Source organism: Phalacrocorax carbo, chromosome 2, assembly GCF_963921805.1.
Source record: "Phalacrocorax carbo chromosome 2, bPhaCar2.1, whole genome shotgun sequence".
Lineage (NCBI taxonomy): Eukaryota > Metazoa > Chordata > Aves > Suliformes > Phalacrocoracidae > Phalacrocorax > Phalacrocorax carbo.
In genome coordinates this window covers 50,574,388-50,591,672 of record NC_087514.1, presented here as the reverse complement: position 1 = coordinate 50,591,672, position 17,285 = coordinate 50,574,388, and the positions used below count along the sequence as shown (strand labels likewise).

General features: G+C 43.4%; 1 protein-coding gene across 5 annotated transcripts in view; it reads right to left on the bottom strand.

Moving 5' to 3' along the window:
- Positions 1-17,285, bottom strand: part of KCTD1 (potassium channel tetramerization domain containing 1) — a 102,451-nt gene that overhangs the window by 26,912 nt on the left and 58,254 nt on the right. For 4 of the 5 annotated variants that reach the window (XM_064442827.1, XM_064442828.1, XM_064442824.1 and 1 more), the window contains exon 2: positions 7,701-7,879. In XM_064442827.1, the coding sequence (XP_064298897.1) occupies positions 7,701-7,879 (179 nt within the window). Of the gene's footprint in view, positions 1-7,700; positions 7,880-8,340; positions 8,417-17,285 lie in introns of those variants that run through there. The other variant, XM_064442826.1, reaches the window with a different exon arrangement.

Genomic DNA, 17,285 nt, shown 5'->3' with positions numbered 1-17,285 from the left:
AAATGAGTGCAGATAACCACTGGGTCCTAAACAATTTCCACTATTCCCTGTGCAATCTTTGCAAATACATCCCCAAATGGCAAACAGACTTGTATACGTGAAACCCAGCCAGAAGGCTGATCATCACCAGAAAGAAGCAAGCCAGCCATTGGAATCTATATCCTAAAGCTCCGAACACACCCAAGAGGTAGCCAGGTGTTGACGGTAAAACTGGAAGCCAAATGTTTACTTCTGCAATTGCGTACGTACTAGATGCCAACTTGCTTAGCAACTACATTGCAATTTAAGAAAGACCAATGAAGTACAAACAGTTCATGTGGGAGCAGGATCAGAACCTAGTGCTAACATACAGAGGTTCCCAAGTGCAAGGACTGAGTACAGCAAAAAGCAAAACAAACAACTGAACCTCAAGACTATGGTTCAAATCTGGACCCTATCAGAAATGACCAATGAGCAGAATACTTCAGTGCCACCTCAGTTTCTAATGGACTTTTCCTTTTAATCCCAGCAGGACCCACAGACTCAGCACCCCTTTTTGACTTCCCGAGTATTTTCTTGGTCAGCTAGAATGAGAAATACTGCTTGTGTGCCTTCAGCCTGCTTTGTGAAGCCATGCTACCGGGTAGAAAAGTACAAATGGTACCACAACAAACTTCCTCACTGACAAATTTCCATCCATGGAGCTGATATCAAGCAGCCTTTGCAATGAAAGGATTTCTCAGAGCACAGACCCTTCAACTAGTTACTGACAACCTCCCCTCTCCCTGACTTACAGGTTGATCCAACCCATACAACCTCACACAAGCCTACTGGGAAAGGGATCTATGAAGCATACTGACAATACAGATATGGATTTTCTTCTTCCCCTCAAGAAAAAATGTTTGCTACTTCAGAGGACTACTAGCCTCAGAAATAAGGAGCTGAAGCCTTTAGCTTTGTAACACTCCTGAATGTAGAAATTTATTTCCCTGAATATTTCCATCCACACTGTCACAGCCATGCAGCCATAGTTAAGAATGGCATGAACCCCTGCGATATCAACTCTGCACATCTACTTTCTCGGTGTCTGTGTATGTGCAAAGAGTACTCTAACAATCCACTATCTTGATTTTCCTGTCATTTTACATATTTGAGTACAAAAGCATTGAACAAGTAGAAAACACTGCTTTTCATCCTCCAAAAAAAAAACCACCAACCAACAAACCCAGCTTTACTGACCCTTAGAACAGAAAGCATCAACTCCATGGCCCCCTTCGGTGATGACTCACCACCGGTTACTACTGACCACATGATGTGAGAGCCTGCTAATCTGATTGTGCTGTTTCTTTCACCTAGTCCCCAGCCACAAGCAACAGCAATGACTTGCTGACCTTGCAATTTAGACATACTGCAGGACCAAGATTCAGAAAATATTCACTTCTGCTGTGGCGACAATGACTGACCGACCTGTGGTGATCATTAATTAAGGCAAAATGAGGTCAATATATACCCTGAGTTCAATATACACACCTAGAGATTCAATTAATCTTGGTTCAGCCATGACCAGAAAATACCCCTCTGAGCTCTTTATTGACAGATGTGTGTTACAAAAGATTTCTTTTTACAATATCAGTTGTGTAAATTCTCTGAATTATTGAAACAGACATGAAGTATGCTATCATTCACAGTTCTGCTTCTATTTTCCCCACAAGTTTGCATATGTGGTTACACCAGCTAGAACAACTGTACTGCCTAACTGTACTGCAAGTCTGGTTCTCGTGAATCAGCGTTTCGTTTTTTACTAATACATGCTACGATGGTAGCAACATCATCAACTATTTCTCTCGCAGTTACTGGCATCCATAAATATTTACACTCAGAGATAGTAATCTCTTACACTTTCAATCATCATCCCAAAGCATTTTACAAATTGCTTTTTTGTTAACGTTGGTAGGAAGCAACCAAAGCTCAAAGTTAAATCAGCTACCTTGGGTCACAGAACGGGTCAGAGAGAGAGTCAGTGTATTTCCCTATCCCAAGCCCTCCCTTCCCCTTGACACAAGACCACGCGGCAATCAAATGATGAAATATAAAAGGTGAATAACTAGATGAGCAAGCCAGGATAGGTAACAAAGATTAAACTGAGCCTCTGCCAACTTCTGCCTATTCCCCCCTGCCAGGAATGTTACAAAATATTTTTAAAAACTGTCCTGGACCACTCACGCTAACACAGCTGGCTGAGTTAGTGTATAGCAATATTGGAAACTCTTAGGGAAGCTTGCTCTTTACAACTTGCAACGCAATGTTTGTTCTCAAAAAGTGCAAGCCTGCTGCTGTCAGCTTTGATGTTGCTACCCTAGAAAGATCACCGACTACCTCCACAGATAGAGATGTGCCTTTCAGGAAGATTAATTCAAATAAGGAGAGTGGAAATAAAGATGTCATAACACCCATTCTGTTAGTATTTGCTTAAAATACAATCCCAAATGCTTATTAGTTAGAAACTTTGGAATTCTTTAAACAATTAGTACCACACAGGAGCAGTTTGAGAGGTACTATCCAAGGTGAGTAGGAAACGTGCGACGGGGCTGCTCTTGTGGAGACATTACAGAGGGAGTCCTACGCAAAGCGCAGAACAACCCCACCAGAACAGACCTCCTACCGAACCAGAAGTCTCCAGCAGAGTGTTGCAACCTGCAGAAGTCTGAACTAAGGGCCACGCTGGTGTCTTGTTTTGGGACCGGGCACAGTCTACAGACAACAGAAACTGCCAAAGCTCTGAAACAGGTAAACAGCGCTAACCTGCCTAATTCGTAGCATGTCCTTGGAGGTCCACCAAGGCTTGCTCAAACTGTCAAAAAAACAAGGCCAAGGACAGTCTGGGAATTCTCCTAAGTAATTCTGTGCTCTTGATGCAAAAGAAACCCTTAGCAACCAAAAAATGCCAGTGTCATAACTGGATCCAAGTGTGTGAAATTTAATTTCCCTGAGGGCTGAGAGGGAAGATTGGGTAAGAAAACTGGGACACGAATGGATTGGTTCATATGAAAACCTGAAACAGCCTTGGGCAAAAATTTGGAAGTATTGTGAAATACTGTATAAGAAGAATCCATCTTCATATGCAGGGAGTAACTCAAGATGGGAGATGTAGCAACACAAACAGATAACATGAAAGGTTCTACAAAGAAATATGAAAAAGGTTTTTAATGAAATCTTCCCATTCTATGGTGGGAATACAGACGTGGCAATCCAACACCATGGTGTTATGCAAACATTTGCACCAGATGACTGGGACAGAACAAATTAAAAGTCCAGGTGCTTTGAACCTATGAGATAGACAATACTGCTGATATTGCTGATATCAAAGATATCAGACAACTGATGCTCATATGATCAAAGTTAAACACCTTCCCATTTAGTTCTTACAGTCAGTTGAGGTTGTCTTAGCCTGGTGCACAGTAACTTTTGGTAGATGCCATACAGACAGCATTATGGCTGAGAGATGCAGGAACGCTGACTCCAAGCAAACGGTTCGATCCTACTGCTAGATGATAATGCACTGGAAGGAGAGTAGGCTGTTCTGGTTCAAATATCAGGACTAGCAGGCCTGTGCTTCCTCTATTTATAATCATAAAAATTAAAACCTCAGCTCATTTTCCACAGACTCTGGTGACCACAGGGAGCAACGGGACAGCATGCATGTGCCTCAGTCCTCAGAGGACAGACACTCCTTTACCAGACCCTCATCTTGTATCCATCTTCCCCAGAATAAAAAATATCTGAAGCTTTTTCTGGGTGGTGAAAAGCAGACTACTTTTTTTAAAATCTTCATTTGCAAAAAAACCAAAATAATAATAAAAAATAGTGCACCCACGTCTTTAATAGATAACTTTGTGTTGCTAGGTATCATCCTAGCAATTGGGGTTGTTCAGTCTGGAGAAGAGAAGGCTGAGGGGGGACCTTATCGCTCTCTACAACTACCTGAAAGGAGGCTGTAGCGAGGCAGGGGTCGGTCTCTTCTCCCTAGTAACATGCAATAAGATGAGAGGAAATGGCCTCAAGCTGCGCCAGGGAAAGTTTAGGTTGGATATTAGGAAAAACTTCTTCACCAAAAGGGTTGTCAGGCATTGGAACAGGCTGCCCAGGGAAGTGGTTGAGTCTCCATCCCTGGAGGTATTTAAAAGAAGGGTAGATGTGGTGCTTGAGGATATGGGTTAGTGGTGGTCTTGGCAGTGATAGGTTAGCGGTTAGACTCGGTGATCTTAGGGGTCTTTTCCAGCCTTAACGATTCTATGATTCTATGATCCTGCAGATCTGGTAACTTCAAGTAAACCAAAGACTGTTGAGAAGAGAAGGGCATGGTCTTGTTCAGAACAGAACAAATTCTAAAACTACAACACTCCTCGCAGAATAGAAAGAATTTGTTTGGTTGATTCACATGGACATATGAATACCTATTGGTCAACCACTGAGAAACAGGAGGAACAATCTGTATATGGGTGAATGCATCAAGGTTTACAGTCTTGGTGGAGAGTGCTGCACAAAAGGACACCTGCCCCATCCTCAGGCATTTAAAGAAAATTACCATTTCTTTCAGCAGACTGACCTTACATTAGGTGTCCTTGGCAGATATACTGACTCAAATCGCCTTTTCTTGAAGCCTGAGTCTGGCAAATTGTATTATTCCTTGTGAAAACAGCAGGTTCTTCCTGGTCTGGAATATAACTGGGCTCCTTTGAATTCTATGCTGCTGGTTTTTTACATTAATTTGGGGTTGGTTTTTTTAGCATTATTTCAGCTTCAGAATTTAAAATTCTAGGAATACTCAATTCAAACCATCTATCAGATAAGCTGCTTGTCTGCTGGATTGCTTCTCTGTGTCAGCCTTTGGCCAAAACACAGATAGCCTCCGATTCCTTGGGTTCTTTAATCACAAGAGCATTTGAGGGAACCCCTCAAATGGTCTTCCCATAGGAAAGGGCAGAGACACAGCATCACAAACCAGTTTGGGGGGATCTAATAAAAGAATTATGGAAAATGACCCCTGTGAGCTACAAGTCTTTACCTGATTTCATTTAAGGAACCCTTTTTTAAAGTACTCTTTCTAACTCCTACTCTACTGTCCAAGAAGGAGAAAATAGAGGGACACAACATGACATGCAACTGAACCCAAAAGGAGAAGGAAGACTACACTTGCTCCAAAGCAGACTGCTCTATCAGGATAGGTCTCCTTCACACCAGCAGGTCACAGTGACTCCAAAGCTGCTGGTTTGGATATCACCCTTTCAATCTCACAAAGAAAGACGACTCTGGTACCTGGCCCACAGATGAAAGATTCATTTTAGGCTTCTGGCCATTAGACTATATGTAATACGAGTCAGAAGCCTAATGACTTTCATGTCTCAACCTGTTAGATGCTGGAGCCTGCAACCTATGCCTTGACTCATCCCTGGAGCAGTGCTCTTTCAGGCAAGATAATCAAGACCTTATTTTTCACAGACAATACTTCATATGACAGTAAGCCTCAGGATGCTTCAACTCTTCCAAAGATACCTATGGGACCCTGCCTCAGCTTTGTCGTTATTCACACACGTGATATTGGTAGAAAAGGAAAACATACATGCAGCGTTGACCAAAACCTTGGATTAACTAACACTAACAAAGTTACCCTGAAGATTTAGACTGACCGGGTCAGGCTCCAAGGAAAAATTTGTATTAAGGTCCAAATATTACTGGATAATTTGTACCTAGCGCTCACCATGCGCGCACACACACACACACACACCACCACCCCCATTGCAAAAAAAATCATGAAGGTAAAATCTTGCAGACAAAAACCAAACTACTATATCATGATTGCCAGCTTACTAATTCATGCCATTGTCTTGACATCCAAACAAGTTTAGTAATTGTTCTTTTGAAGCTGCTAATGTTAAAAAAAAAAATAATCTCAAGTTCTGTAGTGGCTGGGAATTCCAGGTTCTAATAGCTAAGCTGGAAATATTCACTCATCAAGGGGTTCAAAAGACACTGTCAGAAGTGAAACACAAACGCATGTCAGAACGGCTTGAAACAGAATGACTATAACTCACAATTTGGGGTTTTCTTAAATTATGTTTGAAGAGCTTTAAAATGTTTAATTTATTAAACCGACTTTGATACTACAGGCATAGCTTCCACTTTCAAGTGCTACAATGGCTCAACTGAATGCAGAATACATTAAGATTAAATTCCACTGCCACCATACACACTTATGAAAGACATTTTAGTGTTTCTTCACTTTAAAAAGTAATGTGCTGTCCCGGTGAATTTGTCACAGAACCAGAAGCTGCTTGTATTAATAGCAAAAGCCTCTCATACTGCACACATGGTTTCAGACACCATCACTACTCCAACTACTGAAAAAAAATGCTATGCAATTACAACTTCTAGTAGCTGAACACAAGCAGGTCCTAAAAAAAGTTCCCCAAAATGATAGATTTGGTTTTCAAAGAACAGTTCAAGTTTGCCTGACATTGCTTCAATCTCTCCTGGCAGGCCTGCGCTTTGTCATGGCTTCTCCTACTTCCCTCTGCCTGGCTTTCCTTGAGGAGGTTGTCATAAGAAAGGTCATGTGCCCAGCTGCTTCTCTTTCATATGCCTTTACTTACTGTTCTCCTCTAGCACTGTTAGCGCCTAGTGTCAGAAGCACTACTCCAGTCTCACCTAAAACTAGGTAGGCAACATTGCACAGGCAATAGTATCAGTGAAACCCATGCTTAGAACAAAACCACATCCCATGAAGTGTACCTTGTACCCTCTGGAAAGGCAAGTCAGAGTTGCGGGATTGAGAAACTCAAAAACTCCCCCCTCAAACGCTGGAAAGACCACAAAGGTAACACCGCCTTCCCTCTAGAGCAGGATTGGGCAGTGAAGGGCAAGGCACAGACTAACACTGCAGACACAATCCACACCTGCTACCTGATAACCAGCTCTTAGAATTACAATATCACTACACTGTTTATCTGCTGTCACCACCGTGTAATATCCACACACACGGTGTTCAGTGCACTGTTGCTTTCTTAAAGCTGCACTCCTATTTCATCTACTCTACGTACACCACTTTTTCATGCACGCAGAAGTTTTCTAACTGCTTAATACCAGTAAGCTACCACGGTCACAAATGTTTCATTTAGAAGGCACATGAGAGCTAGCAGTCTAATTATTTGAAAAGTCCTAAGATTCTATAAAAAGTATGCAGTTAATGCTGTCTTATAGTTTGTTACATACAACCTTGCCTTAACCTGAAGTGACGCATCTGAGATTACACATTGATACTAAAGGAGAGCAGTTACTGCTCCAAAAGAAAAAAAGCAAATATCCCAACACCCCCACCTTTGAACTTAAACACAGTATCGCTACAGTTCTTGAATGTAATAAACTACAGAACGGGTGTCCTGGCATAAAACCAGAATTCTAGGAGGTAGAAAGTAAATACTCTTTACAGTCGACTTTGTTTTAGTACATACACATAGGGATTTGCAGCAGTGCCATTTGTCTGAAACATAGTGGAGCAGGGAAAGAAAAGTCAGTCTCTAACCTCCTATGAACAAAGAAACCTAATTTAATTTTGAAACAGAATGATAAATTTAGTTTCTTTTAAGACAGCCCCAGGACGTCCAAGCATGAAATGGAAGAAAAGGAGTTGCCAAAGACATGGAGAACAAGCTTTTTAAAGTTACCTGGAATCGGGATATTTTGTAAGCGTGGCCAAGCTGCTGGTATACATGTGCCCACCCACATCAATGTGAACTGGTGCGTTGGATTTTGTGAGCTGTGCTGGAGTGGGGATGCCTTGATTGTTCAATGGAGATGCAGGGGATCTAGTGATCAGAGGTCTTGACATATTGGGCCGACTGTCCTGTGAAAAGATAGACCTGGGTTAATGATCTCCTTAAAAACCTCACAGAAACCCACAGTCTCGAGTCAATAGCACTGTCTCATAGTCTCAGCTCATGATTTTCATCTTAAAGCACAGACAAATATTTGGCAGTTTTTAAAAATCAATCCAGCTCTAAAAGGGTCTTAACTGGCTACGTTTTAAATAAGTGGGGCAAAATGCAGTGATAAAACCCACAAAGTAGAAATCACATTCAATAAAACAAGTTCTTCCTGAACACTGCTCATGACAGACAACCCAGACCAAAAAACCCCAAGCTCATTCTCATATTTCAGAGCTGATAAAGGCTCTGAAATAAAGAGCTGCAGTCAGAAAGACCAAGAACAATTACTATTTTCCTTAATTAAGATGACCCCAGGTAGCCTTTCTGTTCCTTCCCAAGCCCTCCGTCACTTCCATACAGCCAGAACAGAAATACAAACCCTCAACTCCTCCATCCTGCACACTCTTCTCTCGAATTCCCAATTCACATAGCACGGAAACAGAAGCAGAAACACCTGGACTAGTCAACTGCTCATGGACTGCAGACCACTGGACATCGACAGCCTTTGAGAAAGACATTTTCCATTTAAAAGTTATACGTATGGCGACAGATGACCCCGCGTGCCCCGCATAGGCTGCAGGTCTGAGCGACTTCCCAAGGCAGGCGAGCTCCAAGAGCGGAGCGGGAGCTGATGCTTTGCTGATGAAACCAACTTTTAGTCACAAAGGAAGAGATGTAACGCCAGCAAACAGCAGACACAGCCTGCGCGCGCGGCGGGTGGGGCAGGGCAGGGCGATTTGCCGGAGCCAGTAAGGCAGGCTGCATTCAAAGTTGGGGATTAAAATAGAAATGCATTCGAGAGCGGTTTTGAGACAACCCCGCTTGCAACTAAGGAAAGCTCCATATGGGGTGGATTCTTATAGCGATGCCTTGAGAACTAAAAGCCCTTGCAAATTACTAAGTTTTACATTTAAAAGGTAAGCAAAGCAGCTAGAAGTTAGATACACTTCATCACAAAACTCTCTTTGTTCTTTCGACACGTCTTTCAGCCATGAAAGCTAATGGATTCCTTGTAAACATCTCCACAGAGCCGGGCAGCAAACCTCACAGAAGCGGGCAGCAAACCTCACAGAAGCGGAGCACGGCCGTGAGAGACTGTTATGGGGCGTTTGGACTAGCAAAGCCCTTTGGCCGCCAAAAACATCATTTTGCTGTTTTTCACGGCTGTTAAAAGATTCAAACCATAAAGGCAACATGAGCCAGGTAAATGTCTAACTGAAATGATTTACAGGCCAGTGTTGCACAATAAATCCAAGTAATATGTAACAAAAGGCACCTCTAAACCACAAGGTACTTAACTAATTTTCTTTCATACGCAAAAGCAAGATTAGGTCAAATACTGATAAAAACGAAGGGGATGAAGAAAAACATCCAGTTTAGACGTTGGGGGGGGGGGGGGAGGGTTGGGCTTTTTTCTGTTTCTTTATAAGCAGAAGTTAATATAAATCTGCAGAAATACCACGCTTAATCACTACAATTGCTTGAGGAGGTGCCTGCAGCGCAATGAAGACAAGTCCAGACAAAATAAGGTACACACGCTATGCAAAACTAATGTCTGCTATAAATGCCATGTGGTACAACCACCACCCAAGATGCTACTGATCTGCAGTATGGTATTCAGTAAAATAATGAAGAAAAAATTTAAAACAACAAGTGGAAAGGTGAAAGTAAGAAGGCAAGGAGTGATACAAACCAGAGGGGGAAGCACGCATTGGATGATCAGCAGGAAGAAAGCAGCGGGTGTGAGGAAGGGAACATATTTCAGTGCTGAAAATCAGACAGTTTAAAACAAAAATTAAAATCACCAACAAAGGCTGAGACTAAAACAAAAAGTAAATTCTGTAACTTGTATGAGACAGACACCACCACCTCCCTTAGCAGGATCCTCTCTGGCAGAAAAACACAGCCCTGTTGCAATTTAGCACACTGCAGCACCACCGAGTCTGTAATAGTTTTTCAATTGGACACATTCTCCTGTATACCCTGCCTGGGGCTGCTCAGGAGAAAATGAACAGATTTGCAGGGTTAATATTGTAGTTAGGCTGGGACCTCATTCAGCATAGCTGTGATAGCACCGGCTGCATGAAACGGTAGAAGAATGTGTAGTATAAACATCACTGCCAGGTTGGGAGATAGGTCAAAGGATTGTGGGCATTTTACAAGGCCAGAAACGGGGGGGGGGGCTGGGGGAAAGCTTTAAGAAAAGGGGACCGGTTTCCAAAAACCAAATGTAACCAAGCTGCCATTTACACATTCAAACTAAAACTCCCCAGATATAAAAAGCACTTTATAATAAAACCTTTTGCTGTCTTATTTCACCCTCCTCCTTTTCAAAATCCCCCTTCAAGTTACCTGCATTTATTGTGCCTCAAGAAACAACACCCATCTGCTCAATGTTTAGATATTAAATACAATAATGCTAGCCTTGCTCCAGCCTTAGCTCATGAAGCTCATGAAGCGTGTTTCCCTGGATAAAACCAGTTCACTACTGTTTTGGAGACCACTTTGAAATTACGCAATGGTATTTCTTCTGCAGTTGCCCCAGAGAAATTAAAGCAGAAATGGGATTCAGAGAACCATGTGCTTAAAGAACAGTTTCTTTTATGTGGCACAACCTACTCGCGCAGCCACAGCACACAAGATCACCATCCAACAGGTACAACGTTAAGACCACTGACATTTGTTTAACAGACCAGAGTTAAATCACTGCATTAGTTAAATCACTGTATTGGTTTCGCTATGGAAAGGATAACACGGGGTAAAGCGTGCCTCTGAAGAAATACAGTGCTTGTGCCGGATTACTGCACACATGGAAGCGAACAAGCTTAGGTAAAAAGTGGTTAGAACAAGGCACTGCTGGTAAGTTAAGCTTCTACTAACTGAAGTAATTACAAATATAATCCCTAAGAAACAATTCCAGGAGGAGAGAAGGGAGTTGGAGAAACTAAATTCAATGGGATCCAGCAAGCTATCTAGAACAGCTGATGACAAAAGGGATCAAAAAGCTCTTCAGAAGCCTTTCGCGGTATGCTGGGTGTCAGGCAGGTGAGACCTGCACCCAGGAAGGGTTTATAGCTCAGCCATGGCTGTTCCCACACGAGAGATCAGAGGTTGTCGTCTGCCTCAGGAACCGCACCAACTTTATTCACGAGTGGGACATAAAACAGAGCTACAGCCCGCACAGGCTAGATTGGCAGCAACCTTTCTGATCTGACAACAGTCCATTTCTCACTTGGTACCTTTTCTTCTCAAACATTTTTGTATTTACCCTACAAAAACTTAAATAAGAGCAGGAAATTCCAGGTTTTACAATGCTTCCTGTAGACCAAAATACTTGAAATACCCTGTAAAACATTTATCATTATTAGTACTCAAAGATTTTTTCCAACAACTTTTCAAAATAACGAGTTCTGATTTCCAATCAGAACGAATTTATTACTGAAACTACATACTCAAAAGTGCTAAAAGTCTATGTGCTAGGCAGGTTAAAAGCATTTAGGTCGTATAAAACTTTTCGGTTTTAGTTCAGCATAGAAAAACACTGCTCTATTAGAGCAGTTTGGGGCTCCTCCACTTTCTTCCTGATATGTGAAGGAGTCTTTCAACAACAAACAGTTGGTAGGCTCAGGTCTTTTGAGTAAATCTGAACCTGCTTCTTGTTTTCTCCCTGAGGCAAGCCTCCCGGAGGCTCAACAAAAGCAAAAGCAGCCCTGCCTGAACTCCTCCTCCCTGGGATTTACAAAAATCCTTAGGATTTAGAAGTCTTTCTACCAAAGGGAATTGAGGATCACAGAGGAGAGCTTTCAGATCTCTTCTCCTCCCTGCCTTTTTCTTCTGTACCACCTTCTCCCCAACTCCATTCAAGAATATAGTTAAAGAATAAGCCTTTACATCTGGGCTGAAAAAACACAGTGGCTGTAGGGCTGAGATGTGCGCCCATGCAGCTGGTGTACCAAAGAACAACACAGGAACCATGTCAGTCTTCTGCCAGCAAGTGCAAGAAATAAAGAGATATCTGGAGAATGTGCATTATTACAAAATGCTGCTAAGTGTACAAAAATCAAAGAGACAGGAGGCTTCCTCCTCCGCTCAACATATTTGCTCACATTAGACTGCTATGATTAGCAATGGTTTCAGAAGTGATATTTACACTCTGTGGCTTTGAGTAAAGTTATTCCAGTCCCCTTCTTAAGCCAGAAGCCACTACAAGACAACCCAAGCTCACTCACAGGAGGTCTGATATTCAAGTACAAAACATCTACTTGACTCACCTGACTCTGGGGATCATTTTAGCTTGCATCTCGAGGCATTGCTGGCTAGGTTTATAGCCAACATCTTCACCGTGATCCAGCCCAGCTCAAGCAGGAGCGTATATATGCTACTCAGTATACTGTAGCTTTAGCCTTTGTATCAAATTCTAAAATTATTGGATGCTCCCTGTCACAGCCCAAGCAATTATCACTGCTGCAAAACACAGTTACATATTTCAAGCTCTTGGGGTTTTTTGGGGGGAGGTAAGGACAAGTTTGTCTCATTTAATCTGGACATTAGAAACGATAATCACACAGTAGTTTATTCTTGAAGGATCAAATCTGTCTGTACTCATCTTTTTTTTCACAACAGAAAGGCATAAGACAGATGTTTGTCCTCACAAAAGCATGGTGCCCAGGAACAGCTGGCAACAGCAGTCAGCACACCCGCATTAGCCACCTCCAGCAGAAGAGTCTCCTCTGAACACATACATCCCACTGTATGGGGAATGAATCCAAACAGTGAACAAACTTCAGAAGTTTGAGACAAACCCCTTTTCCTTCAGTACAAAGCAGAAATCACTCAAGTGCCATGGACAGCTAGGTGCCCGACTCCAAAACAAACATCAGGCTGATGCTTAGGGGTGCTTGTGGGATGCGGGAAAGCCCAGTTTGAGTCCCTCATCCAAACCAGGAAGATTAAGACTGATCTCAGATTTGGCTCCCACACAAGTGTCCCCATTTTAAGGATGCACTTTTTCAAAACAAACATTTCATTAAAGATTAAAAAAAAAAACATGATCATGTCTCACCACAAGGCTTAAACAAGTACCCCCCACTTGTTTTCAATTCAGCAAAAACAGTCACCACAACAAAGAGGCTGGAGAAAGTATTTATTCAATGTAAACAGTATCAGTACAGTACTAACAGCACTTCTGGAAGGCGTAGCAAGCAGGCAGAGATACAGAGCTACGTGTCCAGGAAGCCCAGGTGCTCGTCCTGCTGGAAGAGGAAAGCCCCACCCTGGGCACCTCTGTGGGCTGGCGATGAATTCTCTGGCTATGGCCATGGCACGCTGCATCCACAGATGACACCATGTTGTGCTGCTCCCTCAGAGCCCTGTAAAGTGGTCAAAGACGACCACATGCACAGTGCAGAGCACAAGCTGCATTTCTGTGTCATAAGGCGTGTGTGCCATCGCGGTGCCTTCTCTTCATCTTCGCTCTGGAGAGCGTGCAAGCACAAAGAAGTTGCCCAGATCTTTGGCAAAAGGTCTTTACACGTGAGCACATCCATGCCCTTTCTGCTTCTTCACCCTTACACTGACGGCCGGTAGCTCTCTGAGGACATGGTTGGGCTGTACTGGTGCCACTGGGTCTGCAAAACAAAGAAAGAGCACATCATTTCCCCCAGCAAAAGTATGCCAATTGCACTGTCATATTTTGCCTTTCATCAGTATAATCCGACTGCTCTTCCCCGAGCAGCTGTGAGCTTTAGGATTGCCGACTCTGAACATTACGGATTATGTTTATAAAGCAAAACTCCAAAACAATTGTGTTTGAGTGCAGCATGAGAAACAGATCCAAAACATTATCAGCTGCAATTTAGTGCCACAGTAAGCAGAGATACCAGGTCCCCTGAGACTCAGCAGTAGTACCAGAATTATTATTTCTAGACCTCTGGAGGAAAAGCCTCATTTTATATCCTGAATGTCTTCAATATGTGACAGAGGGTCAAATTATCCTATATAAGACAGTCAAATACAATGGAGTGCTTGAGAAGTTATGAAGGTTTTCTTGAGATGCTGAAGCACTCAAGCACAGCAGAAGGCCTGCTATGATACCAAGCAGTTGCTCACTTCTCCCACCACCAGTGCCATGTTTGCAGCACTTGGTACTATTTGCAGAATTACATGCAGCAATGCATTTTAGGAAGGTGAAGGATGCTACTAGGCTGCCTGAGAAAGAGGACGGAGATACCCAGAGGAGTCCATCAGAGCCAGGGTGTAAGGTGTAAGGCATCATGAAACAAAGCCTTGGCTGAAACCCTTTCCTGGAGGTGCCAGGAACTGTGTTAGGCTGTCTTCTGTATCCTGCAATAGCCCCAATACAGATCAAGCCTACAAAGGCAATGATGGACCTCTTGTCACATCAGAGTGGCTATAGCAGTGGTGACTGGAGCACTTACCTGACAGGACAGTTTTAACTGCTACATCCTCCTTGTTCCAGAGGCACTGGCCCTGGGGTGGAGCACGGATCCGGCCCCTCAAGGTGGGGGTGGTCCCTTGCTCCGTATCCCGCATGCTGACTGCTCACAGCCTCCTCCTCCTCGAGATGCCGGCGCTGCTGAGCACATACACCTGCTCAGTGCTGTGAGCGCTGGAGAGATTGTGCTTGCATTTCCTTGGTAAATCAAGCCTTGCCGGGATTTCAGAGCTGATGAGAACCTAGAATAAATGCCACAGGTGCAGAGAACCAAATGCAAGGCAAGGGGATGAGGGAAGCAAGGTATTTATGCTGGATGGAGAATGCTGTCTACCTGAAGAGGCAAGACATTTAAAAATGCCCTCAGACAAGAGCTTGAATACACTTTGAGAATTCCCAGCACCCAGTGGCTGAGTCTGCAGCACACAACTAATTTCAGTAGAACAGCTCTAACCACACCTTCATCAGAAACTGGGCACAGAGTTTAAGAAAAATCTCTAATGGGAGAAAAAGGATTTAGGGATAAGGGCAGGAGTCAAATGAGGACCTGTACTTATATCAGTACGGCAGTAAAGTCGAGGCCAAAATCTGGAAAAGGTCAAGTTTACAGAGACAGGATGTATCTTCTCAAGTGCTTATAAACTTCTCTGAAAATTCCCCAAAGCCTTGAAAGTGCAGACAAAAGTTTAATGCCTCCCCCAAGATATTCTACAAATTTGTACTCTTTATGGAAGATTAACTCAGCCCCTTGCTTATTTGGGTAAGCAGTGCTGAGGCCAGCCCAAATGTTTTCATCTATTACATTCCAGCCCTGAAAATCAGGCTCTGTTTTTCTGCACTGCCTACCCATGTCTTGCTGTGAACACCCTCTATGCTTTGGTCAAGCAAGTAGTAGATGTGGGTGACAGAGGACTTAAGCCCATAATGCAGCAGGATCTTTGGTATACATCCAAAGAACTAATTAAAAAAAACAAAAACATCCACGTATAAGCTGGGGGTCCAGCCCAGATTCACTACCCCCCAAACAGACACACTTCCACTAGCCACTCTGGCTTTCATAATGGAAGTAGATGACTTCTACAGTCTTCAGATGTGCCGCTGGTTCGATTCTCGCTCAGTAAAAGCGGCCATTTAATTTACAAGAAAAACCGGATTTGAAAGCTGCTCTCAATTACTGCACAGCACACCACTGCCCACCCGACACTGTATAATCACAGGGTGTTTACCCCAGGATGCAGCAGGCAAAAACATCCCCTAACCATGCTGGAAGATGCAGTGTTTAGACGCAGGAGGACATGGAACCAAAGGTCAACGGACCTGCTGTGCTGCTTCTAATGGTGTCCTATGATGGGGGCAGACTGGATACCTGGCATTTCAGGCCACTTGCTCCACTAGGAGCTTGCCTGTTCTGCATCGGCTTCTACTCAAACTAGCAATAAAATTGATTTAGGAGTGACCCAAAGGAAGTGTAAATCCCCAGCCTGAGCTTTCTCTAACTAGACATGCCCAGCTCAAAATATTTCGTGAGGTGCATAGCGAGGCACCTCAGTGACCGTCGCTCAGCCTTCTTTATTCTCACAGGCAAAAAGGGGGATCCTGCCAGACACTGCAGAAACTATTACAAGCTGGTAAGTGCCAACAGATCCCTCAGTCTCAGCAGAGAAAGGCTGCAGTCATTGTGGACACTTTTTTTAAAAAAAGGAAATGCTATTAAAAAGATGAGCAGTCCCTGGGAAAGAGGCTGCCAGGTCTGAAGAGCCTTTAGCAGCCTGGCAGCCCTGCCCACAACACTACAGCAAAGACAAAAGTCTTTGCTTCTGCTGCCCCGAGGACAGTTTCATTTACTTTCCTTTAAACCTGGAAAATAGGTCGCTTTTCTTCTCTTACCTCTATCAAACCTCAGGTAACAGAGACAACGTGAATTTACCCGTACCTCACAGGAAAGCAAGCACACAAAGGTAGTTTCACCTTCTGGCAAAGGACAGAGACAACAGACCAGTTCTCCCCTGTACAAAGCTTCATTCATTCTGGCGAGCAGCAGCATCGATCCAAACACTTGGGACCGCTTCATCCCTTCTGCAGGAGGTGTAGCCTGCCAGTGCCTTTGCAGACAACATACCTACGTACTCTGTGGCTCCACCAAGTCCATACCTCCTCCCTGAAAGAGGCAGCTGCTCAGGCAGCTCTCCCCAGACACTGGGAATAGCCCAGCACAGAGCAGCCAATAGCTCCTGCCGCCTCGGTGAGGGGTGAAGGATCTCCCAGCTCATCTCTTACACCAGTGAGGACTGGCATGCAAGAGCCACCCCCACACCATGCACGTACGTGGGGTTCGGAGCAGGAACAGACATGGAAGGAACAGGAGCTCTGAACACTAATCCGTCTTCCAGCTGTTTCCAGGTGGACGCCTCATAGGTTGAGATATATTAATAATGTAATTTTTGGTCAAGCTTCTCACTCAAGTGTTCTCTTTTATCCACTTCTAGCAGGCGCTCTGCGCATATTTTGTAAGAGTCTTTACATAAGAAAAGGACAAGAAAAAGACCAAAACACTCCCTCCTGGGTTTAAAAGGGAAAGTCTTCTGTTTGCCAGAACCACACTGGTACATTTGAATTCAAAGTTAAACAAATCCTTAAAGATGGTGTCAAAATCTGAGTGGGAAAAAAACCAACCGGTTACATTCTTCTCGGACTGAGTTTGCAATTTGTCCAATAATATTCTGGTGAGAAGCAACACCAGAAGACAAGCATTGCTAAAATCTGGTTTGTTTGTGAGTTAAGATCCTATCAGTAGAACATGAATAAAGATTAAAATCTCAAATTGCAACCATATCTGAAGGTTTTAAAGACCCATAAAAATGCAGACTGCA